We start from the raw sequence: 25,854 nt of genomic DNA on the forward strand, positions 1-25,854 counted from the left end.
AATATATATGAGAATAGTGAAGATAGTCTCCAACTAGTCCGCATTTTAGACCATTTTTCACACTCAAATAAGACAATTTGAAACTAACACTCATATGAGTATAGAATGATGATTTGACCAATGGGGGTTGGTCCAAGTGGTAAGGAGCTTGGTCCGCTTAAGCAAAGTTCCAGTATTGAAACCTTGTGGATGCAAAAAATCTCCATTGGGAGACTCACCCACTATAGCCAGGTGTGCAACCGGGTCGAACACCGGATTAGTTAGGGCAAAGCCTTGAAAACTAGGATTTGACAAACAAAAAAAACAAAGAAGGATGCTTTGGCAAGCAGACTAGGTGAAAAAGATCTGGACCATATGAGAATATTTTCCCCTATTTCTCTTTGATTCAAGAACCACTAAAATAGGCAGTATTATTTTTCTTTTTCGATACAGAATATATTTTACTTTAAAAAATGAAAAGCATACGCCAAACACGGGTAACGTTTGCTGGTACGCACGTGTCAAAACCAACGAAGAGTGCTATTCTCACACAGGTGGATTTTTTTATCCAAAAAAAGCACTGCAAGTAGAAATTATCCTTGTGACGACGTCATACCATCATGAATATACCTTTTCTTCTTTTTTTATTTGGGGCAAGCAACATTATATATATATATATATATATATATATATATATATATATATATATATATATATATATATTTTTTTTTTTTTTTTTTTTTTTGGTAAACACATTATAGATATACTTGCGGGCATGGAAGGAAATTTCGGCGAAATTCGCCAGTTTCGTTAATCAGCGAACCGAAAGGTTGCTCCGAAACGAGATGAGTTAGATTTCGCCGATTATCGCCGCCGGCAGTCTCCGACTGTGCGTCGCCGTGAGAAAAAATAGAGAAAATGAGAGAGTGAAAGCTTGCAAAGGGAAAAATATTATTGCAGAGGTGGCCGGAGATGTTAGAGACGATGAAAGGTGGGAGAGAGAGAGAGTTAAAAGCAAATTTTCGTTTAAATAATATTATTATATTATACATTTATATGATTGAATGACGTTTTGTACTTTTTGTAAGAACTTTTTATATTATTTTTGTACTTTTCAACTTTGCATTTATTACATGAATCCTCACCCCTTTTGTAATTATTTTTTATATTATTTTTATCAATTTTATATTTATATTACATGGGTAATCGCACCGCTGCAGGTTTATTTTATCAATTTTATATTTATATTACATGGGTAATCGCACCGCTGCAGGTTTATTTTGAAATTTAAAAAAACCAGGCAGCGAAATCTCGCCGAGATTTCGGCGAGATTTCGCCATATCGCCCGGTTCGCTGGGTAGCGAACCGGGCGAAACGAACGATACTTCGTTCCTTGCTTGCGGGTAGAGAGAAAGTGAAGCGGTGAGAAGACACATTCCAAAATGTCTTAGGTAGTTTCCACTCGGGAAAGGATATGCATGTGCCCATAGGCGGCATTTATAGGCTTTGCCTTCTATATATTGTGGTTTCACATGCAATTGGTGATTTCACATGCAATCAGTGTGGGAAGTCACAATGACCCTGCCGTCGAAGTACATACTATTTCGTGACACTTTGCTTTAGTTCTGAGCATTTAATACACAAGACCGTCAAACGAAACACTTTTGTCCATCGAATCGAAATCTCAATTGAGATTTTGATCTCAATTATTGAAATTCAACAGCCGAGATTAAAATCCTGCTTGACTAAAAATGCGCATGACTGATTCGTGCTCTTTTAGTATTGTTTTTTCACAGTAAATATTATGCCGAAGTTTCGTCTTAGTATCTTTTAAATAATGAGATAAATGTCAATGCAAGATTGATAGAGATCCATACTTCTCAGTGGAGAGGTCGTGGATTTGATCCTTGCAGACAACGTCTCCCCCACCCTTGACGATGTAACCAAGGTGCGCGCACAAACTGGTCCATTCAGATGAACCGTGAGTTCTATTTTCTTTTCCATTATCTTAAATGTCATTTCCATTACATGTTCAAGAGAAAAAGTCTGTTTGAATCGTACTCTTTTACCCTTTCTGCCACATATTCAAGAGAAAAGTTCTCTGAATATTAACAAGGTAGACTTTACAATTTAAGATGTGCTTCTTTTTTTTTTTTTTTTTTTTTTGTAAACAACACTTCATTTAGAGAACTAAAAAAAGTACAAACACACCTGCATGAGTATACAAGGTTCAAAGCGAACCAAAGAGCGGCAAATGACCAAACTGTCGGACATGCAATAGACAGGGTCAGCCAGGGTAAGGGTTGGGTCAAGCCCAAAGTGGATCACATCCACAAAGCCCTTATAACAAGCACACCAAAAACACACTAACACCCTCAAAGGGGGACATACTACACTTTTAAGATGTGCTTCTACACCTAGGAAAAAGAAGAAGATAGGTATCTAAGTATCATCTACACTTGAAGATAGAGAAAACAAATTAGTGATATCCTCTGCACTCGAGGTTAGAAAAACCAGAAAATGGAATTTGTATTTTCTTTTTTCTCGTTGATCAAATTCAATACAGTAGATCATGGTACTCTTTTAGCTAAGTGTCAGATCCAAGGCTAATGAAACTCGCCGGATCAAGTGAGAAACAGACTCATACTAGTTTTTGTGTGGAATCATCCATAACAAAGTCACAAGCCACAGCAGACTCAACAACCAATTAGTGAAGAAGAAATGGAGAACAACTGAAAACAGAAGAAATAATTCCCCCCAGAAGATGTTAACAATGGTAGCCACTTCTGAACCATTACTGGTGGAGAACAAAAGACGCATACAAAATTTGGTTCCAAGTATCAGGAACACCAGCAAGACACCAATGGGTGCAATCCACACCCTTTGCCCCATCAATCCCATAAATTGATGGGTGCCCATCGATCCTCAGCTGCGATAAGGTCATCACATCTTGAAATTCCACAGGTTTTGACATCTTTTTCAGTACTCCCTTCAACACATTTCCTGCAGGAAGAGGTCCTCCTGGGTATCTTGATCCACTTACAGGCTCTGTTTTCCCGTTGCAGGTCTGACCAGACTGGTTCCATTCCCTACCACTGATCATAAATAAAGAAGATTTCATTAGTTTCCCACAATTCTTCTTTTCATCTCTGTTTGACTTGATTAGTGGAGTTCTTGAACTTACTCATAATGGACAGAAGTAATTCCCCTGAAAATGATTTTGGTTTTTGCTGTGTCGATGTTGGAATCTACCCATTTAGCCCATGTAGTAAGCCCTTTCTCATAAGCAACCATACGATCCATGTCTTTGTATCTCTTGCCTTTATCTTCGATCAAATCAAATCTGCAACACAAGAGGTACCCATTATTTGTACAGTGAATCCTCTGCTTTTTGAAGGATACTAAGTAGTGTTCTTAGTAGCTCCAACTACTTACGGTTGTAAAAATCCTTTATAGAACCACCAGTGCCAAGTATTGACGATCAACACATCTACGTTTTTCCAAGAATCCCCATTTGTGATGGACTGAAGCTTCAAAACCCTCCCATCTGATTCCTTAACAATGTCCACAAGGAGGTTGTTGTGATTGAACATCAATGACAGCCCATAATCCTGTAAGAATTAAATCCCAATCAGCATCTGATGTATCATAACAACATGAATCAGGAATTTAGTTATCGTAATTTAGCCCTAACAGTACAGAATGAAGAACACACCGGAAATGTACATGTAGAGAAGGGATCATTCATTTCCAAGTTATATTTCGCCTGGGGCACAGAGGAGTGAAGCATGCAGATCAATGACTGCCACTGATTATTGCTCAGCGAGTCACCCAAAAACAAGATTTTCTTTCCCTGAAACCTCTTCAAGAAATCCTCCCCATTAAACCTACATCAAAACATTATTAAAGATGAAACGGAATTAGGGTTAAGTTTAACTGAAGAAATAGAAGATAAAAGACTACCTTAGCAAATCACAGGAAGTAGGCTTCCATCTGTAATAGAGATAACCTTTATCCTTCCGTCCATTCTTCTGGCAATCGAACATCTTATCGATGAAGGGACAGCCCGAAGTGTCATAGAGGGGAGATGAATCATTTACCCAGCTCCCTTTGTAGAGATTACAACCTACTCTGTTTCTGGGTCTAACATGATGTGATTTCGCAGCGACATGGTGAAGACACGAAGAAATCAACACCAGAACGGTAAGAGAAGAGAAACAGCGAAGAAACTCGAAACCCATGTCCCGCAGTTTCAATCTGCAAGAAGGAAGGAAGATTGGAGCATCAAATGAGAAAGCAAAGTGAAATCATAGGGTTTAAGGAAACAACTTTCTAGGGTATAAGCTTAGTTTAAGTTAAGTACTCTTAAAGGAGAAAGTAACCAACTAAAAGCAATAAATTCAGAAAAAAACAAAGTGGCGTTGTCGACACAGTAATTGGAGAGAGAGAAAGAGACAGTTGAAAAACCAAGAGATTTTGAGGACATAAACGAAGAAAGGAATCCAACTCAAACTGGGTTGTTTCCAGTTGCACAGTCTGAATTATATCTTATAGGTAATCTTAACTCACTCTATATAATCGTACCCAAAAAACAAAAACTCACTCTATATAAGTTTCAAGCGGAATCTGTATTTACCAAAAAAAAAAAAGAAGAAAGCGGAATCTGTAAATTTTCTTTTAAATGTAAATAAATCATGTTTTAGCAAGAAAAGAAAAAGTTGTTCCACCGTAAGTTAATATTCTTTCCCAGATTAGATCTGGAAATCCATGTATTCAGAAAGAGATGCAGACAGGGCTTAGTGGCCATGCCGGTTTTGTGTCTAAATAGGACAAAATATTGCATTAATTCATGCTTGAGAGCCGGTGTAATTGAAGTAAATTGATTGACTGGAGAGTTCAGAAAGAGAATCTGGAGATAGTATATAAGAAGGGGGAAAGAGGGGAAATGAGTACAATCTAGGGTTTGCATGAAATTGCTTCTTTTTTTTTTTTTTTAAAGTAATTTATCCATCAAATTAACCATGTATTATTAGAAAATGAAAAATCTTTAAATATTAAATTGGAGTTTCTTCCTTTTAATGTTTCTTATAAAAAATTTAAGCGATTATTTTCCTTAGTGTCTGTTTGCTAAAATAAAAGTGGGGTGGAAAAATTTTTCATTAAATTCTTAAAACTGTGGTTTCTTTGGTTGATGGAGGTGAAAAAGTTAGAGACAAGTTTCCTCAAACGAGGTAGCATGCTAACTTCTTCTCCCCATATATTTTCGAAACCTTGTAAAATATGTAGAATTTTATAAAAAAATGTGAGAAAATAAAAAAGTAAGACCCCATTAACATTTTTTTTATAAAATACGTTAGTTTTCTTTTCTTCTCCCTCACTCAATTACACATAGGGCTGACATGTGTTTTTTTCCCACCCCACCTTTGCAAACAAACACTTTGAAAAAAATATAAAATTTAAACTAATATTAACAAATAAAAAAGGGTAGGAAACATTCCCCCCAAAATATAATCATGTCATAGTGGTTTGCAGTGCTTCGTTTGATGTATAGGAGTTTTATGTCACAACACTTTTCCAAAAAGAAAAAAAAAAGACCGGTATTGAATATTACACCATGCTAGCCAATATATTTTGGTGGGATCCAATAAAGAGACGTATCAATATATATTGTATTGGTTATATCCAATAAGAGTATATATAACCTAATATGTTATCGTATCGTGGGATAATTTAAACCTTAAAAGGGAAAAACTATACGAGAAGGAGAAGGGCTTTATGTTAAATGGATTTGGGCTTTGGTCGATTGTTCCAGGCTTGAATATGCCTAATATGTTGATGGGTTTTGAGCCCATCAAATTCTAAATGAAATTTGTTTGACACTTGAAGGATGTATAAAAACCAACTGTTAGTAGCCAGTGGTATGCTCAGCTTTAACACCCTTCATGCTGAGCTTAAAGCAATTGCTATTGACCTACTGAAAGCTCGCGATTTGGGGCACAATAGAGTCCAGATACAATCCGATTCTGAGTCAACTATTAAGATGATACAAAAGATTTATCGGGTTCCATGGTATGTAGTAGATCTTGTGCAACAAATTCTTGAGCTCGGATGGGGACTTTGTTGCATGTTCTTTTGAATATATTGTGCGTGAAGTAAACTCATATGCGGACTTCCTGGCTGAATTCTCGCAATCCATCCAAGATTTCCACATTCACCCCCTTTATCTCCCTGAAGCTTTTTCCTGTCTTATTAGGAATGATGCTAGTGAAAAAAAAATTCTATCATTTGTAAACCCTTGATTTTTTAAAATTTTAATCTAAAGCTACCTTTCTCCAAAAAAAAAGAAAAGCCAACTGTTAACAAACACTTTTGGTTAAATAATAATAATATATTAATACAACCTATAAAACATTTAGGGACAAAATATTCAATAACTAGTCATAGAGGGAATAGACCGCCCTTCTAATTTAATTTACACAATTAGACATCTTTGGTACATGATAAAAAAAATATAAAAGTCCTCTAAATTTTAGCAGTGATCAAGAACAACAGCAATGGAATAACTTTATTGTTTAATTATTTCCATCAAACAATCAAGAGTAATTTTAGATTAATGTGGCCATTATTATTGTTTGCTAGCACTATTGAGAACAATAGATGTGTAAAGGAGATGGTTCCAGGTATCAGGAACACCTGCAAGACACCAGTGGCTGCAATCATTTCCATCAATCCCATAAATAGATGGGTGCCCATCCTTCCTCAGCTGCGACAATGTCGTCACATCCAGCAATTCAACCCTGCTCGACATCTTGCTCAATACATTCTTCACCACTGCTGCTGCTGGAGGTGATCCTCCTGGGTAACTCGTTCCACTCAGAGGCTGTGTTTGCCCTTTGCAGTTTCCCTTTGACTGACTCCATTCTTTACCTCTGTTCACACAGTCAATCTCTCATCACTATTAGTTCTTTCCACATTAATTTCTATTAGAAACTAGTTGCAGAGAAAAGAGAGAGTTTTTTCTGAAGGTTACTGGTAATGGGTTGGTGAAATGCCCTGGAAAAAAACTCTGGTTGTGGCTGAATTGATGTTGGTGTCAACCCATTTGGACCAGGTGGTGAGTCCTTTCTGAAAGGCAACCAAACGATCCATGTCTTTGAGTGTGTTTCCTCCATCTTCTATGTAATCCCATCTGCAACACCACACGAAGAAGAAGAAGAAGCAATTAGTAATTAAATATCGAATCTTGCAACGAAAGTCAGGAAAGATTAATTGTTTTAGCTTGAAATTTTGAGTCTCTTACGGTTGGCTTTTGCCTTTGTGAACCCACCAATGCCAAGTGTTAAAGATCAAATAATCAACATTTTTCCACGAATCGCCACTCGTGATTGAGTCAAGCTTTAACACTCGGCCGATTTTTTCTTTAACCAGATCCACAAGGTACACGTTATGATTGAACAACACCGACACTCCATAGTCCTGTAGAAAGATTCGTTCGTCACTGGGTCAGATACTTGCAATCTTGAATAGCAGAGTGTGGAAGCAAAACCCAAATAATAGATAGGTCAACGTCAATTCTAAGAAATAGACAAGAAATCGGTCTGACTCGCTATTCACGAGTCATGTCCTCTAGTGGCCATCTCTTATGACTTTTTAATTGAACTGCTCACATGCATGCATTTATCTTTAATTAAACCTAACGGCCGTACTATAGTTTTTGTAAATTTGTGGGTTAAAGCCCAGAAAAGTGCTGGTGAAGCTGGAACCTAGAAGCTATGGCAGAAGAGCAAAAGAATCAAATCAAATCAAATCTTGTGTCCATATATATATATCGTATAAAAACTGACTGAAGAGTTCTGTACTTAGTTGCAGGTGCAGAAGAGATGATAATGGGCTAATCAAAAAAAAAAAAAAAAGAAAAAGAAAGAGATGATGGTCCTAATTATAATGTAATATTGATTTATTAAATCTAAAGGTTCAGCATTTACAGAACTTACCGGAAATGTAAAGGTGGAAATATCTCCCTTCTTTGCTAAGTTATACTTTGCCTGTGGCACAGCACTGTGAAGCATACATGTCAAAGATTGCCACTGATTATCACTCAGTGAGTCACCCACGAACATGATTTTCTTCCCCTTCAATCTCCTCAAGAAATCTTGACCATCGAATCTGCATCACAACCATGAGATAAGAAGGACCCATGGACTAGATTGAAACTACTGTAGAGAGGGTAGGTACCTTGGCAAGTCACAGGAAGTTGGTTTCCATCTGTAATTGAGATAGAGCTTGTCTGGTCTTCCATTCTTCTGGCAATCGAATTCTTTGTCAATGAAGGGGCAGCTTGAAGTCGAATAGAAAGGAGAGGAATCAGCCACCCAGCTCCCTTGGTAGATATTGCAGCTGTTTGCTGCTAATGCATCTACCTCATCTTCTGATTCTGGTTTTGCAGTGGCAAAGTGAACACTTGGCGATAAACAAAGTAAAACAGCCAAATAACAGAAAGATTTCTGATACCCATTTCCCATCTCGTGTGCTTCACAATAGATCAAGGAGAATGGAAAGTGACATGCAAAGGAAGGAAGCGGGGAGAGAGAGAGATAGAGAAGTTGGCTATGCCCACCAAGAAAGAAGCGAAGTAAAATGGCTAAAATGGCTATTCGAGTATTCTGAAGGAAGCAAGCAATCAATACAGAAGAAGTGAGAGAAGGGAGGTGTCACAGTGTAACATGGGAGTGATAAGAGCCATTAGTTAGATGAGTGAGTGGGCACAGAAAGACAAATAGGTTCTATTGAATATATAGGAATTCCTCATATCTATTGATTCATCTCGTGACTTTACGTCTATTTCTCATCAATACTTCAGTTATAAACTAAAATCATTTGGCTGTCATCCAACCTTGCAAGGAAAGGAGTGCTCTCTTTAAATTATATCCACACTTTCCTTTTGTCTCTGTGTGTGTTTGATATTACACAATACACATGGAGCTTGTTCATTTTATAATTTAGCAGGCTATGTTTGGATATCAGGAAAATAAAAGGAAAAAAATAAAGTAAAATAGTTTATCATCATCATGACATCATGGAGCAAAGGATTGCTTTTGAGTCTAGTTCTCTTAATTGCTTTTGGTCCCTACGGAAGGAAAAAAATGCACAAGCCTGAGTTTCATGTCCTCTGTTTGAGTCTGGAGAGGTTGAGGTTGCTTATTTAATTTTCCAAAACTGATGGGCTCCCATTGTTACCGATTCCAAAAATGTAATTAAGGTGAATGTTGTATTAAAAATTTAAGTAGGTATCAAACCAAAGCCAAACAAGAAAAAGAAAAATCTAATCCAAAAAGCATGCAATGCCTTTTTTAGGGGTTCCTTCAATTGTGCTTTTTAATTGTTCGTGTGTCTGTTCCTTCATGGCTAACTAGTGGTTGGCAACGATAACAATCATTAAACCTTTTTAAGTGTTTGCTTAAATCGTTGAAATTCATTTATTTACACGCATAGTGTATTTCTTTTGTCTTACTTTTTTTTTTTCATTTCTTGATTCTTTTTCCACTTCTCTCTCGAATCTTATGCATACATATATATCTTAAGTTTTTTTTTTTTTTTTTTTTTTTTTTAATGCGGGCAGGGGCCGGTTGGGGGATAAGACACGTATCTTAAGTTGGGCCAAGTTCTTCATATCAGTGTTCAGTAGTGATTCTAGTGAACCTCAAATAAATATCTAATAAAAGGATATGGCGTTAATATTATTTTCTTCCCTTGACCTCAATTGGTCAAGACTCACCCAAACATTGTTTACTTAAAAATGCAGGAAGATCGATCCATTAAGGGCTTGTTTGGTTACATGAATCCAGAGATTTCAATCTTTGGATTCATGAATGCAAGATTTATACTCGTTTGATTGTGAAAATCCTTGGATTCATGAAATCTAGAAATTCATCTTTTTACACTATAAAAGTATTTAATATTTGTGCATTTATAAAAATCACGTCGACCAAACAATTTTTCATAATGAAATTTCCACAAATTCAGGTTAACAAAACAGTTACTTTTACTAATTTTGACTTTATACATTTGAAATCTGGAATTAGATATTTGATTTGAACTCTTTGGATAATTAAAATCTTCATGTAACTAAACAAGCCCTGAAGGATCCATGTGTTAGGTTTGACCCACCTTGGGATCAGCCATATATATGAGGTGGCATTTATTGGGTGAAAATTAAGCCCATTTTCTTGTAAAGTAGAAAGGAGAAGAAAATTCTCATTTGAAGAAGCTGACGAACAAAAATTGAAAAAGGCCTATCAAATATTTTTCTAAGAGAGAGAAAAGTGTTTTGAAAGTGACTTTTCAATTTTTATATTTTTGGAGAGAGAATATTGAATAGAAATTATTTTTTAAAAAACATTTTGAATTTTTTGAAGCAAAAGAAAAACAAAAAAATATTTCAACAAGCATTCTCTTCTTTGTTGCTTATTTTGGGGATTATCTTTCTTGCAATTTCTCATGCTCATATTGTTTTCAATTTAAAGGTAATATCTAAGTTTTGGGGTATTTTATTTTGAGTTTTCAAGAGGTGAGAAAAAACCATTATGTTTATATTCTTGTTGGTTTTTTCATGTGTTTTGTTTTCTCTTTGATGGTTGTGTTATCCTCAAGACTTGATATATAGAAAACTTGAGAAGAAGTGTTGTTTGTAAATTCATTATTTACCATATAGTACAAGATTTGTCTGGGCTAGGCCCTGTAGTTTTTTTTACCGTTGTTTTGAATGGTTTTCTTGTTAAAAAGTATAGTATTCATGTGATTGTATGCTTGATTGTTTATTTTTGTTTGATTTGTTTCCATATTGCAAGTTATTCATCTATTGTCTTTGATTCACACATAGACTAAAAAAATTTGTTTCCCAACACCATGGAATGTTATACTCTTTAATTCCAATACCAGTAGCATACAATTAATAAAGATTTTATGAGAATAGGGTTAAGAGGATCAAATATTAGGAGAAGAAATTTATTCAATTTTACTATTAAGAAAGGGATACATGAACCCTATGGGTGACTCAGATGGTAAAAAATCAATACCTCTAAATAAGAGATCGGAATTTGATTCCCTTCATGGTTAGGACCAATATATAAAATCCTCCATTCCAAAAAGAAAGAAATACACACCCCCACATATTTTTTAGCCTAGTTTAATGCGGTTCTCAATTGTCACATGAACTGTACTAAAGGTTCTGACCTTTTTCTTATTTAAAACTGCATGGCTTGGTCTTTAAAACTTTAAATAGACTGATAGAGTAAATCAAAGCATGAGGTCTCTTGAATGGGTGGTTCCCTTTATTATGTTCCTGTCTCTTTCTCCCACTCTCACTCTAATTAGTGGTTGGCAAACTTATCATTATTGAGTTAGCTTCTTTAATTAAAGTCATTACCTGTCCAACTGATAGCTTCTTCTCTTTGTTCTATTGAATCACTTTTGTAAATAACTGTATTTTTTTGTTAGATTTTTTTATTAAAATTTAAATTAAGTTTAAAAATTAATTTTTGTAATTTTTTTTTATTTCAATTATTTTGTTAGTGTGTGGGATCCATGAGATAAGAGTGGTAATGAGGCCCCATGAGTAAAGGAAGCCTTTCATAACCTTGGTTATGAGGCTCTTCATGATATTGGTCATTGAGTCTTAAAAGTCTTAATCATGATGATGAGGCGGACTTACTTGTAAGAACTATTAACCTTCAAGTGTCATTTTAATTTCACGACCATTCATGGCCGTTATTATGAGTTGGGTTAAGGTTAGTGAATAGATTGAATCCATTCATACAAAAGATGTGAATATGAGAGTTAATTCTCCCATTGATTTTTCATTAGTAGGGAATTGATTATCTACCTTGTGAGGAGGTGAGTCATTGTGATTTAATGACCCAATTCATTGTCTTGAGAATCTCAAGGGGTATAAGGTGTGATTTTGGCCTATGTAAACCCAACCTTCCTTGCATATAGTGTGTAATGGAAGCACTCTTCACACTTGCATTATTAATTTGCTACTTATTTTTAAAAGTTTATTCCTTTGAGTTTGTCTAAGTGTTATGCTTTAGCTTTTGGCTCCTTTAAGGGATTAAAAGAACTATCCATTCTTCTGCTAGTTGGAGGTTGTCTTATCTTGGAGGTGGTGGTGCGAAGAATTCTTGGTAGTAGGGTGCATCAATTACCTTAAAGACAACACTCAAGGGGTGACTCAGCCTCATTTATCGGTGGTTTGTTTGATTGCAACATCAAGCTCTTCGGATTGGCTAAAGATCTTCATCTTGCTAAATGAACTGTACTAAAGGTGCTGTCCTTTTTCTTGATTCATATAAAAATATTGCATGGCTTGGTACTGTTTAAAACTTTAAATACACCGATAGGAGTAAATCAAAGAATGAGATCCCTTGAATGTATAGGTTGTTCCCTTGATTATGTTCCTGTCTCTTTCTCCCACTCTACTTTAATTAGTGGTTGGCAAACTTATCATTATTGAGCTAGCTTCTTTAATTAAAGTCATTAATTACCTGTCCAAATTAAACCGATAGCTTCTTCCCTTTGTTCTATTTAATCCCTTCTGTGAACAACTTTATTGCCTCAAAGAATAACCAACAATACATCCAATCAATTGAATCAACTATTCCTTTGTCATTGGAGATGAATGAATTAGTAGGAGAGATCAGAGAAGCAAGGCGTTAGAGTAGAGTTGGTTCCAAGTATCAGGAACACCAGGGAGACACCAGTGGCTGCAATCCACAGCACCAAGCCCAAATTTAGTTGGATGGCCATCTTTCCTCAGCTGCGATAGCTCAGTCACATCTAGCAAATACACACTCTTGGTCTTCATATTGCTCAACACCTTCTTCAGCACTGTCAATGGCGCAGGTAACTTTGTTGGGTATTTTGTCCCAGCAAAGGGTTCCTTCTCTCCTTCGCAGGTCACACCAGGCTTATTCCACTCTGCGCCACTGTACACATATCATTTGGTATTAGGGTTTATAGATTAATCCAAAGAAGGAAAAGAAGAAAACATATATACTTGCTTAATTACTTACTAGTAATGGGAGGGAGAGATGCCTTGAAAGAAGACTTTGGTTTTGTTGGGATCAATGTTAGCGTCTACCCAGTTAGCCCATGTTTGAATGGCAGTTCCAAAGGCAGCTATAGGGTCCATATCTTTCACAGTCTTGTTTCCCACTTGATAGAGGTCAAATTGTCGTGTGGGACCTCTTCGAGTCCACCAGTGCCAAGTGTTGAAGATCAAGTGGTCAAACCCTAACCATGTCTTGCCTGCCTGCTCTATGGATTCCAGTTTCAGAACTGCACCGATATCTTCCTTCACTGTATCCACCAGATACAAATTTCGGGACAGCATCACTTTAATTTCATAGTCCTGCCAAAATGTGGCTGATTTTAGCCTTACTTTCCATTCGATTGCATAATTTCATAATTGATGTTTGGATGTGAGTTTTACCCAAGAAAAGAAAAAGAAAAACCTTACCGGGATGCTGAAAATAGAGAAGTTTTCCTTGGCTTGAACCTCAAATGTGTATTTGGCTTTTGGCACTGCACTGTGTAACATGCAAACCAGCGATTTCCATTGGTTCCTGCTCAGTGAGTCCCCCACGAACAGGATCCGTTTCCCTCTATTCTTCTTCAGAAAATCCGCACCGTCGAACCTGCATCATCATCATCATCATCAAGACATATATCGATCATTACAGCAGATTAAACTTTTAACTCATCTGGTCGATCAAGATCTGGGTCCCATAAAGGATACATTAATTAGGTTTAATTGAGAGATTGAGAGATTGAGAGTTACAACAAACCTGGGCAAGTCACAGCCAGTGGGCTTCCATTTGTAATGGAGGTATTGAGAATCAGGGCGGCCATTCGGCTGGCAGTTGAACTCTTTCTCGACTAATGGGCAAGTCGATGTGTTATAGAGAGGATAGGAATTGTCAATGACCCAACTACCTTCGAAGTAATTGCACTCGGCGCCATACCCATTTATTGCTAATTGGAGAAGACAAATCAACAACAAAGCAGCAGTAGCAAGAAGAAGAAGAAGAAGAAGAAGAAAAGTAACACATCTTCTAATCTGTTTTCGAGGCTAAAGAGATATTGGGTTTAGCCTCGAAGAAGGATTAGAAGGAATCAATGAGAAGGGATCAGGATGAATGAGCTAGCTAGCAGAGTTGCGTTCTTAAATAGAACAACAACTTGTGAGTTATTTCACTTCTCTGGCCATGCAACATTGCCGGATTCTGATCCTCTATCTATGGAAGCAGGATTGTGGTTGGGAGATTTAAGGGGCAACATGCATGGGTAGTTGCTCCTGATTCCCATTGCCTTGCCCTGTGCTTGGACACGTAATTAACAAGGCATGATCAAATCATTGCTCGATCAAAACCTCCTGAAATATATGTTCTTGTGTCTCTTCCTTCATGCGTAACTAGTGGTTGGCGAGTCTTTTCAAAATATTACTTAAGTTGTTGAAATTTCAAAATTTTCTTATTTCTTGATTATTTGTTTTAGTTTTTTTGAATCTCATGTATACACATATATCTTGAGACTAGAGAATGAATAAAATGTTCTTTCTCATTGATTTTGCTTGAGATTCAATATGTATATATGAGTACAAGACCACATGGGATACAAAATGTATAACAGGGAATAAGGCCATATGTCTAACTACTCTTAATACATCTTAGGGTGGTCGACTCAAATTTTTTGTAATCTTCAGAGGTAGAGTGGAGGATAATACTATCTTTATGTCTTGTCATTATCTACTTAAAAATGTTCAATTTGTTACTATTCAAAAAATGAAACCCATTTAAACGTCTGATAAAAAGACACGAAGATATTCTGACAGCATCATTTGCATCCATTTCCTTCACTCATGTCCCAAGGGAAGCCAACTTTGTTGCTGACGCGCTGGCTAAGGAAGGAGCCTTATCCCAGGATGCTTTCCTACATGTTCACATCCCCCTACCTCTATTAGGTTGTTTATGTTATTTGATGTTTTATCTGTAGGTTGTAATCGTAGTTTTTCCTTTTAATCAAGTTTTTCCTACCAAAAAATAAAAAGACACAAGGTAATACTATTCTCTACCTTTGATGCCAATTGGTCTAATCTTCCCAAACTTTGATTTCTTAAAATGTTGGGAAGATGATTCATAAAGGAAATTTGAAGTGCTTAAGGACTCTTTCCAATACCAATAACATAGCAATCAAGGATTTTATGAGAACATACTGTGCGAACTTGTTTTTACATCTTGTCTTTATTTTAATTAAAGATTAAGGATGGATGCATTTATTATGTTGACAAGACAACAAAACAAATCCCACATTGTTTGAATTGAAGGGATTTCAAACAACTAACTTGTCCCATCATATTAGGAGGTGAGCTAACGAATCCCACCGGTTTGAATTACATGGATTTCAAACTAACTTGTCCCATCATATTAGGAGATGAGATATTTACTCAAAACCAAGAAGAAAGAGATACACGTCTGGTATGTCTCTCTCTCTCTCTCTAACCCTACCTAGTGGTTAGCAAACTTGTCACTATTGAGCCCTTCTTAACTAAGGCATTACTTATAGACTCTTGAAATCTGTTCTCTATCAAATATTCCAGCCCATACCTTCTTGCCTTCTCCTATCCTTTATTTAATTCCTTTCCCACACATTCACACAAACCGAACACATATAGATAGGGAGTTGAACAACTTTATTTTCCCAAAGAATAACAATATGTCTAGTCAATCGTACATGCTAAAACATTATTCCTTTTTCATTAGAGATGAATATGGAGTAGGAGAGATCAGAGAAGCAGGGCATGATAAAAGAGTTGGTTCCAAGTATCAGGAACACCAGGGAGACACCAATGGCTGCAATCCATAGCACCAAGCCCATATTTAGATGGATGGCCATCTTTCCTTAGCAATGACAGCTCAGTCACATCAAGCAAATACACACTCTTGGTCATCTTGCTCAACACCTTCTTGAGCACTGTCAGTGCCACAGGTAACCCTCCTGGGTAAGTTGTCCCACCCACGGGTACCTTCTCTCTTTGGCAGGTCATCACACCAGGCTCATTCCACTCTGTGCCACTGTGATATAATATACATCATTCGGTATTAGGGTTTAATGATTAATCCAAAGAAGAAAAAGAAGAAGAAGAGATCAATATATGATGTTCTGGTTGAGTATATATTGACTTACTTGTAATGGGAGGGAGAGATGCCTTGAAAGAAAACTCTAGTTTTGGTGGGATCAATGTAGGTGTCTACCCAGGTAGCCCATGTATGAAGAGCAATACCAAACGCAGCTACACGATTCATGTCTTTGAAAGTCCTGTTTCCCAGTTGAAAGTAATCAAATGGTTGTGAGGGGCCTCTTCGATTCCACCAGTGCCAAGTGTTGAAGATCAAATAGTCTATGCCTATCCATGCCTTGCCTCCCTCTATGGAATCTAGTTTCAGAACTCGACCGATATCTTCCTGCACTATATCCACTAGATACACATTCCTGGACAGCATCACTGTAACTTTATAGTCCTGCAAAAGTGTTTGTTTCTCTCTCGGTTAATTAGAAACTTTATAAGATAAGTGTAAACTCAGATAACCCATATAGAGATCTCCCCATTTATTAAATAAAATGTTTTGAAACCCAAAAGATAAGAATCTACATTTCTTATACCACATAAATGAACACGTGGAAATTCTACTTGAATCTTGGTTGTCCTGATTCAATTCTTTATCATGTCACTTCATGCAAATTGATAATTGCATGAACTGTCATGATAAGATAGTCCGAATGATGGGCCATGATAAGATTAGATGATTTCAAACTGATCTTTCAATTCTAGAAAGTAGAAACCACCCAATAGTTATCAGTCTTTGTTTATTAATCATCGTCAAAATTCAGAAATGGATGGATATAAATATTCCAGTTGGTTTACAAACTTTGTTTAAAGCTATCAGCAAGCAAATACTAACTCTATAATTCAAAAAATCTAGCTGATTTTAGCACTACTTCCAGTTCAATTTTCTGAAAAAATAAATAAATAAACGAAAAAATTGACCTTACAACTAAACACATAAACCAACACGTCAAGAAAGAAGAGGGGACTCTAAGGAAAAAAATATAATTCAATAAGGTGTAGGGGTATAGACCGTGCGGCGGTGGGGTGAGTATGGTGGTGGTGGTGGTGGGGGCGGAGGTGAATTGTGGTCACATGAAATATGAGATGAGCTAAGGGTTGGCTGGCTGCAGCTGTCAAACGACATAAAGAGCCTGGCCCACTCCAGCTTACCGGTATAACCTTTCTCCTTGTGGTTTTCATATATCAAATCAAAATGGCCAAGCGGGAGAAAAAGAGAAAACAAAAAAGAAAATGTGACACCATTAATCAGATTCTGTCTGATCCAGGGCAAGTGGTTTTCCCATCCTGTTCCTCAGTTTAACTATGAGACTGGGAGGATGAAAAGACGAGCCTGGATCGTCATTCACAGCTGTTGACCACAAATTATAGAGAGCCCACAAAGTTAATGTGACGAAATTTTAAAAAATATATTTTATTATTTTTTACTTATAGACCCTACATAATTTGTAATTGTAACCCTACATCCGTCAAAAAAGATGATACACACATTGAAAAAAACAGTCTAATCAGATGCGGAGGATCTAGACTTGTGACATAGACAGAGATGTTTGAGTCGAGTTTTCGTACAATTAAAAGCACTAATGGGATTTAAGAATCCCAATAAAAAGTCCAAATCTTCTTTACCAAATTGCCTTCTACCACCCATACTTACGTGAGCATGGGACCTACGCTGCCTGTGTCTCATCTATGCATCGATTAAAAGACAGGCTAGGTGAAAAGAATCTTCCGTATGGAACAAAACAAGAATGATTCTCGTAATTTACTATAAAAACAAAATTTTAAAAGGAAATTCGGCATTTTATAGTTGAATAGAAAACCTTACCGGAATGGTGAAAATTGAGAGGTCTTCCTTGGGTCGTATCACAATTGAGTAATTGGCATGTGGCACTGCACTATGTAACATGCAAACCAGCGATTTCCATTGGTTCCTACTCAGTGAGTCACCAACGAACATGATCCGTTTCCCTCTATTCCTCTCCAGAAAATCCACACCGTCGAACCTGCATCATCATCAACATCATCATCAACCATTAACAATATCAGATATATTAAACTTCATCTGGTCCCATTTTGACGGCTAAACAACAACCAATTCCTGCTCAAGATCTGGGACCCATAAAATATTAGGTTGATCTCCACCAGAACCTAATTGACTTTCTACCCATGACACACGGGACAATCTCTATTAGATTAACTTTTCTCCCTCCCACCCACCCATGAAAAGAGAAAATGAAGTCACTTTCACATGAATCTACACATCAGAATCTAAGTCACATGACATGAAAATTCAGAAACAACTCAGTTTCATTGGAAACAGTAACCAATCGAATTTTTTTTTCTTCTTTTTTCTGTCGGTCAATTGTAACCATAGGCATTGACGAATGTTTTTTGGAATTCAAATTTCAATGAAGCTAGCTGAGAGACAGAGAGAAGAAATACTAAAAAAAAGGGTTAACTGAGAGTAACATACCTGGGCAAGTCACAGCCGATGGGTTTCCATCTATAATGGAGGTACTGAGAATCAGGGCGGCCATTCTTCTGGCAACTGAACTCTTTGTCGATGACTGGGCAGCTTGATGTATTATAGAGAGGATACGAAGGGTCAATTACCCAGCTACCTTCGAAGTAATTGCACCCATATCCATTTGCTACTTGGAGAAGCCAAAACAAGAACAGAGCAACAGCAGTAGTAGTAGTAGCGGAAGAAGAAGAAGAACAGTAATGGAACTGAGAACCCATCTACTGATCTGTTTTTGCAGCTAGAGAGATGGGTTTGGCCTGGAAGAAGGAAGAATAGGAAGGAATCAATGAGAAGGGACCGGGAGGAATGATGAGAATTGCATTGCTGAAGATGTGAAAAAGAGAGATATAGAGAGAGAGGGAGACAGAATCTGCCAGGTTGGGTAGTAAATGCCTTGCTCGGCCTCCCCCTTTTTTTCTTTTTCTTTTTTGTGTTTTTCCTTTTCTTCTTCTTTGGTAAGAATGACTTGCTCGGTTACGCATGAATTAAATGTGGAAAGAGTTTGGATCTAGAATTGAAAGATGAAAGAAAATAAATCTTTTGCCCTAACTAGTAACAAAATCAATCTCATTTACTAAAAATAAAGAAAAGCCACTCCTGTATTCCAAAAATATAAAAAGAAAAAAATGATCAAATCATATGAAGGTGATACTTATACTTCACCCTCCCCTGGCTTTTTCTGTTTTTTTTTTTTTTTTTCTTTTTTTTCATTCACTCTTTTTTTTGACTATATTCTCATCTAAAATCAAACAACTTAGGGCTTTTTTCCGTTGAAATTTAGATCTCAATCGATAGCAACAGGTACCATACATTTAATGCATAACATTCAAGTCTGCCCCATGAATTCAACCACACAATGCTATTTTGACTTTTTATTTTATAATTTAAAAGATGACTTTTTTTTTTTGATAATATTTCAAAGGATGATATCCACTCCAAGTGAAGTCAACAGTAGCAGTAACTTGTTCTCAGACCTAAAGATTACATGAGAATTGAAAATTTTCACCTCTATGTTGGTAGAGGATTCAATTGAGACATGAGTCTGTTTATATTTGTGCTGGTGAGATTTGAAAAACAACATGCATGGATAGATGATATTCCCATTTCACTGCCCTCTGTGCTTGGAAATGTAGGAGTGCATGAAATCATCGCCCAACCCCTCCTGAAATCTGGGCTACATGACAAAATAATGATCTCTGCGTATCCACATTTGCTTAATTCATCAAATATCTGCTGCCACACATGAGGAATGACCTGTTAGGAAAGATTATTGGACGTAGAGGTGCTGGACCAATTCCACCGACACAAGCTTGAGAGACGAGAAGAGAGGAATGCTGTTCTTTTCTAGGAATATGGTGCAGGTATTATACAGAGAAGAGGATTGGGGAAGATGAAGGTCTCATAATCATTTGAAAGTTTTGAGTGAATGGCCATGAAAATTTTCACTGTTTTATAAACATTAAATCTGTTATTATGAAATTCTCTGAAGATTGTATTTTGAAACAGGGTACATACCATGTTTCTGTCTCATAACTTTGCAGTTAAAGAGTAGGAAGAATCAATCTTGTTGCTAGTGAAGAAGAGAAAGATACTTGTTCAATGCTGGGAGCAGTCACCGAAGCACCTTATAAATCATGACCCACTTATCTAAGTAGATAATTTGTTTTTAACATAAATGCTAAGAAAAGTTTGCATATGTCCGTCGTGATGCATATTTACAACAACAAAAAAAAAAACACTGTTCACCAAAGATATGTGTAAAATAATTGGATACCAAAAACTGTATTTCTAAACAATATGAAAATACACAAAGATAAATGGAAAACACACTCCCATGAGTTTTTCTCTCTCTATAATCTTGTTTTGAAGAGAAGATAGAAACATGGGAGTATTGGCGTACCCACACTCCTAGACAGGGTTCAATTATAAAACTCAGTGTTTACTCTAGGCTATTCCTCTCATTCCAGTAATAGGAATCTGGATTCACTGGGTAAAGATCAGGAACAGATCCAGAAAATGGTCCACCTATAGATGTACCATGGGTGAGGCTCTCAGTTGTGCTCTGATCTTGGTTATTTTGACAATTGACTCCTGTCATTCCAGTAACTGGAATCTGGATTCACTGGGTAAAGATCAGGAACAGATCCAGAAGATGGTCCACCTATAGATGTACTATGGGTGAGGCTCTCAGTTGTGCTCTGATCTTGATTATTTAGATAATGACTCCTGTCATTCCAGTAACTGGAATCTGGATTCACTGGGTAAAGATCAGGAACAGATCCAGAAGACACAGCCCCTGGTCCACCAACAGATGTACTATGGGTGAAGCTCTCAGCTGTGCTCTGATCTTGGTTATCTTGACAATGATTCTTGATAGCCTTGAATTTCATATCTTCAACAGTGGTAATTGAATCTGGTACAAACTCCTGAATTGCAGCTCGGCCTTCAAGCATGGTTACCACAACTGACATGGTAGGTCGAAGAATTGGAGATGCATTAGTGCATAGCAAAGCCACATTTAACATTGTCAACACCTCTTCCTCGTTGAATTCCAAACCCAACCTCTCATCCACTAATTCCATTAAGTTTCCTCTTTCTTTCAGAAAAAGGGCCTGAGATATAATCAACATATAAGAGGAGTTGTATTGAAGTTGAATACAATCATATAAAGTGATCTTCCACAACATGCAAACGCATCAAATGTAAAGACAGAAAAAACTGAAATATAGCAAGCTAACAAAGTTACCCAGTCTAGAAGGTAAACAGAATTCTCCTTTAGCCTGAAGCTGGTGATGCTCTTCCCACTAACAATTTCCAGGGCAACAATCCCAAAACTGTAAACATCTGCCTTGTCAGTCAGGTAACCTCTCGTGGCATACTCTGGTGCCATATATCCTCTGTAAAGTAGAGATAAATCAGACACATCCACATAAGAAAATTTCGACAACAAAAAATTCACTAAAACTCCTGCATGGGCAATATTTCTGAGAGTCTAAATAGTTTTCAGGATAGTTAGAGAAAGATATACTGGATTTGGTAATCTCAAGATGTCAATATATGTACTAATGGTAACAAAAATAGAAATAATGGTTTTCTCTTTTTTGTTAATGCTACAGGATTTTCTGGTTGGGATTAAAATGACTCACATAGTTCCAGCAATTCGTGTGCTGATGTGAGTGTTCTCCTCTTCATTAAGCTTGGCCAAGCCAAAGTCAGATATCTTGGGGTTAAGATGTTCATCGAGTAAAACATTAGTAGCTTTGATGTCTCTATGAACAATCTTCAATCTGGATTCTTCGTGCAGGAAAGCTAATCCTCTTGCTATCCCAATACAGATCTTTTGTCTCGTAGGCCAATCCAATTTCAGTTTACATTCTGAACCTTTACATGATCAAAATAAGACAAATTAGAGATGCTCATATTACAAACAAGTGCTTCCTGAATGCACATGATGATAACCCTTTCTACATGCTCACTTTAAGGATCAAACAAGTAGAGACGTTTTTTTTTGGGGGATAAATAAATAAATTCATTAACCAAAGAGGAGAAAAAGGGAAGGGAAAAGTATAAAGCCAAAGACAGGCTCAACAAAACAAGTGCAAAACACAAGCACAAGTGGCACAAAGTCATACTATCAAACCAGAAAATACAACGTTAGCACAACCAAAATGGACCAAAAGGCAGTAGACCCAATTAAACTGACGCAGTCTCCCGATTGATCAATGGCACGAAAAAGTCTTTGTTGCAACAAAGTGCGGGACAAGCAGTAGCAGGTGCCATCACTGCGCCACAGGCGCTAGGGCTGGTAGCATCCCAAGATAGAGAGGAGGAATGATAGAAAAGGGAGAGAGAAAGAGAAGAAAGGAGGGAGGAGATGAAATTGAATCTGAGTTCCAACTTGATTCGAGATGAACAACAATGGCTCTCATGGCTTTTTGCTGATGCTAGAGAGGCCACCAAGGGCTGGATCCCTCGACGAGCTAAAGCTAAACCCTGAAACAGAAAGGCGAGAGAAAGGAAAGAGAAAAACCAAAGTAAGGGAAAGCACGAGAAAAGGAGAAAACAGAGGGAGGAGATGAATCTGGATCTGAGATTGAACCAGAAATGTCACTATTCTGTACATTTGATAGAAAGACCACACTGGACACCATCGTCTTTCAATGCACATGTAGGAAACTCCAAATACTAATGCCTACCTTCCCATAGACTAGATTTTCAAGACACTTTTGCCATGTGGAAAACCCTAGTAGGCCTAAAGCTTGATCAGTGAACAGTGACTAGGGCTCTACCTGTTCCCAAAGTTTGGTTCCATGTGGTTAGCATTTTGGCAATTGTTGACACTTAAAGTGGGCATGTAGGAACTAGGGTCTCATTCATTATGTGAGCATAATTGGGTTGTATAATACCCACAAGCAAATGTGAATGAGCACATGACACTGATCTTACCAAATAAAGCACGAGCAAGGCAGTTATTTTCCATGTACTCATAAACTAGTAACAATTGGTCTCCTTCAATGCAGCATCCATAAAGTTTTACAAGATGAGGATGTTGAAGAGCAGAAATCATGCCTATCTCATTAACAAACTCACGATTTCCTTGTTTTGACTTGGAAGAAAGTTGCTTAACTGCTATTATGGTGCCATCTGATAATAAGCCCTGCAGTGTGGTAATTAATGTCTCATTTCTTCAAACTAAGCACGCATTTGGAAGAAATAATATAACAAATTAATAATATGACCGAAGCTTTTTGGAATACCTTATAAACAGATCCAAAACCACCTTCTCCTATCTTGTTTGTAGGATCAAAGTTATTTGTGGCAGCTTTGATTTGCCTCAAGGTAAAGGAACCAGTTTGCAGGTCTAGACCTCTCAACTCTGCACGATTAGATTAGTTAGAAGCATTGTCCTACTAAGATCATCAATTGCTTTATGACTAGTAAGTTCGATTCAACTCTCAAATCTTGAAAGTGGAAAAAAGCATGCCATCTAAAGAACCCAAGTGTATGTTAGAAACCATACTTAATATGCATAAGGAAAGAAAAAAAAGGGGGTATCCATGTAATTAGAATATAAGTAACTGGATCAAACTTTACCAAAAAAAAAAAAAGTAACTGGATCAAACAAATATATTGAACGATTAATTGATTGCACGGAAACATCAAGGTGAAACTGATAGTTCATCCATGGTGTTCCTTTGTCAGCTGATGTTAATGAAATAGATGAAAATGAAATTGGAAATAGTTGTCCATTTTTTCTTGTTTACTTTTTCAGTAATTCTAAGCTTTCTTTGTGTGTTTTTGTGTCGTACCTTGGTGCATCATGTTTTTATGCCCTAGACAGCCTCTCCACCAAAGGATCCCAAGAACCACAAAGGTAAGGGTTACCACTGAAGCCACAATCCCAATGACAGCTGCTGTAGAAATCTTCTTTCTGCCTTCTGGAAGTGTAAACTCTGCATAAATAAAGAATATACACAGTTAAAATAATAAGGTGATGTTCTGTTGCATTGAAGTCAAAAATACACACACACAGAGCAAGAAAGTCTGAATTCCTGGAATTGTAATTTGAAATAGAACAACCAAACTGAATACACCAATAAATAAGAAAGAAAAAAAAAATTCATGGATTAGAATTTAAAACATATATCACCTTTTCTGTAATTTATTTCCATCCTTTTTCAGTTTTCCACATATAACAGATAAAAGTTTTATCTCAACAACCTAGACCTTTCATGTGGATTCTGTTGGATTCTCCTAGGAGTTCAATTAGAATTTGTATAGGAGTTAAATTAGAGTTTGTATTCATGTAAAATTCTATTCCTTGTATTAGTGTATTTTTCACTTAATTATAAATAGAGGGCTTGAGATCATTTGATCAATCAGTCATTCTACCAATATCGTGTTTCTCAACATGGTATCAGAGCCTAATTTCAATTACAGAAGTGAGAAAAAAAAATAGAGAAGTGTCTAACCTACCTCCTCGCCTCTCTCTCTCTCTCGCTGTCTCTGTCGCAGAAAGACCATCGCCCATCGCCTTTCTTTCTGGCAATTCTTCAAACCCATCAAAGACCCATCGAAACCAATCGCCCTTTCTTTCGGATGTTCTTCCAGTACCCATCGAAACTCATCGCCCTTTCTTTCTGGATGTTCTTCAATTCAACCAAGAACAAAAAAAAAAAAGGGAAAGAAGAAGAAGAACTCCACCATCGTTTGTCTTCACCATCTCCATTGAAGTTCCGCCATCTCCGCCATAGTCACCCTCAGCCTTCGTCTTCACCATCGCCATTGACACAAAGCCAGGTAACCTTCGTCTGAAACACGACCTTCAACCCTTAAAACCCTTCTGAAAGTCTTTATAGTTAAACCAAACCAAACCAAACCATATTTGGTTCTCTTTTACATTTATATTTAAACCAAACTAGTTCTCTTTACATTTAGACCAGACCCACTGCTCTTTGGCTGGACCATTTAGAGCAAGGTTTTGTTTTCATCCTACGGAAGTGCTGTAGAAAAAAATTTTGAAGTCGTTATTCACGTGTTTTTTTTTTTTTCCGGGTATCTTAAAAATGTATATTGGGTGATTAAGTGCATGTCTAGGAAAATTTTGTCTAAGGAGTCTAGTATTTAAGCGGACCGGTTGTGTCCCTCCAGTCTTTCCTGGAAACTTTCTTGGTGTACTTTGGTTCAACAATATACTAATTGGAGGTAACCTGAGGAGATACTTTTCACGTGTTATCATTACTTATAATTGTTTTGGGTTGTTCGGCTATTGCATTCTGCAACATTTCTGTTACTTCGAAAGGTTGGAAGACTGAAGAACTGCAGATAATTTTGTCAACATGACAACTATTGATGGTACTCCTGCTCCCATTGGCTCCGAACATTACCCCACTCTTCATCCTCTTTCGGTAAGCTTTGATGGGACAAATTATTTGATTTCGTCCTGATCTGGCTTACGACTAATTGCTGGAAAAGGACTTGTTGGACACATTACGGGCACCACTATCAAACCTACTACCACAGGCGTTTCACAGGATAAATGGACCTCATTTGACTCTCTTATTATGTCATTTATTTTGAATTCCATGATTCCAAATATTGCCTGTGGATATCTATTACTTGATATTGCAGCCCAAATCTGGAAGGCTACTATTGAAACATATGGACA

The 25,854-nt window shown here is 37.0% G+C and overlaps 4 protein-coding genes and 1 pseudogene across 6 annotated transcripts in view; all 5 read right to left on the minus strand.

Moving 5' to 3' along the window:
• Window positions 1-2,165: 2,165 nt before the first annotated feature.
• LOC149026168 (protein trichome birefringence-like 38) lies at window positions 2,166-4,535 on the minus strand. Of its 2 annotated transcripts, none has more exons than XM_089143261.1 (6): window positions 4,343-4,535; window positions 3,943-4,236; window positions 3,695-3,866; window positions 3,415-3,590; window positions 3,164-3,322; window positions 2,166-3,074 (listed from the first exon to the last, which is right to left on the minus strand). In XM_089143261.1, the coding sequence occupies exons 2-6, from the start codon at window positions 4,218-4,220 to the stop codon at window positions 2,774-2,776; spliced, it is 1,086 nt and encodes a 361-aa protein (XP_088999387.1). In that variant the 5' UTR covers window positions 4,221-4,236; window positions 4,343-4,535; the 3' UTR covers window positions 2,166-2,773. The 2 variants fall into 2 exon arrangements, with proteins under 2 accessions (XP_088999387.1, XP_088999388.1); XM_089143262.1 differs by having other exon boundaries at window positions 4,436-4,533.
• A 1,821-nt stretch (window positions 4,536-6,356) lies between these two features.
• LOC149026169 (protein trichome birefringence-like 38) lies at window positions 6,357-8,793 on the minus strand. Its single transcript, XM_089146417.1, has 5 exons — window positions 8,215-8,793; window positions 7,974-8,145; window positions 7,280-7,455; window positions 7,010-7,168; window positions 6,357-6,908 (listed from the first exon to the last, which is right to left on the minus strand). Exons 1-5 carry the CDS (start codon window positions 8,499-8,501, stop codon window positions 6,605-6,607), a joined length of 1,098 nt encoding a protein of 365 aa, XP_089002543.1. The 5' UTR covers window positions 8,502-8,793; the 3' UTR covers window positions 6,357-6,604.
• A 3,784-nt stretch (window positions 8,794-12,577) lies between these two features.
• Window positions 12,578-14,153, minus strand: LOC149026170 (protein trichome birefringence-like 41; annotated as a pseudogene). The gene is made up of 4 exons (XR_016171461.1): window positions 13,824-14,153; window positions 13,496-13,673; window positions 13,050-13,387; window positions 12,578-12,962 (listed from the first exon to the last, which is right to left on the minus strand). The product of XR_016171461.1 is annotated as a protein trichome birefringence-like 41 (transcript).
• A 1,407-nt stretch (window positions 14,154-15,560) lies between these two features.
• LOC149026171 (protein trichome birefringence-like 41) lies at window positions 15,561-19,167 on the minus strand. The gene is made up of 4 exons (XM_089146418.1): window positions 18,636-19,167; window positions 17,988-18,165; window positions 16,222-16,556; window positions 15,561-16,109 (listed from the first exon to the last, which is right to left on the minus strand). Exons 1-4 carry the CDS (start codon window positions 18,902-18,904, stop codon window positions 15,821-15,823), a joined length of 1,071 nt encoding a protein of 356 aa, XP_089002544.1. The 5' UTR covers window positions 18,905-19,167; the 3' UTR covers window positions 15,561-15,820.
• Window positions 19,168-19,798: 631 nt separating this feature from the next.
• Window positions 19,799-25,854, minus strand: part of LOC149026172 (putative LRR receptor-like serine/threonine-protein kinase At1g07650) — a 30,023-nt gene continuing 23,967 nt past the window's right edge. The window contains 6 exon segments of the mRNA XM_089143626.1: window positions 19,799-21,298; window positions 21,433-21,583; window positions 21,833-22,067; window positions 23,133-23,343; window positions 23,444-23,562; window positions 23,996-24,139. Of these exon segments, the coding sequence (XP_088999752.1) occupies window positions 20,759-21,298; window positions 21,433-21,583; window positions 21,833-22,067; window positions 23,133-23,343; window positions 23,444-23,562; window positions 23,996-24,139 (1,400 nt within the window). The 3' untranslated portion in view covers window positions 19,799-20,758.

The sequence above is a fragment of the Hakea prostrata genome, chromosome 2 (genome assembly GCF_041222555.1).
Source record: "Hakea prostrata isolate BN-2017 chromosome 2, UWA_Hpros_2, whole genome shotgun sequence".
Lineage (NCBI taxonomy): Eukaryota > Viridiplantae > Streptophyta > Magnoliopsida > Proteales > Proteaceae > Hakea > Hakea prostrata.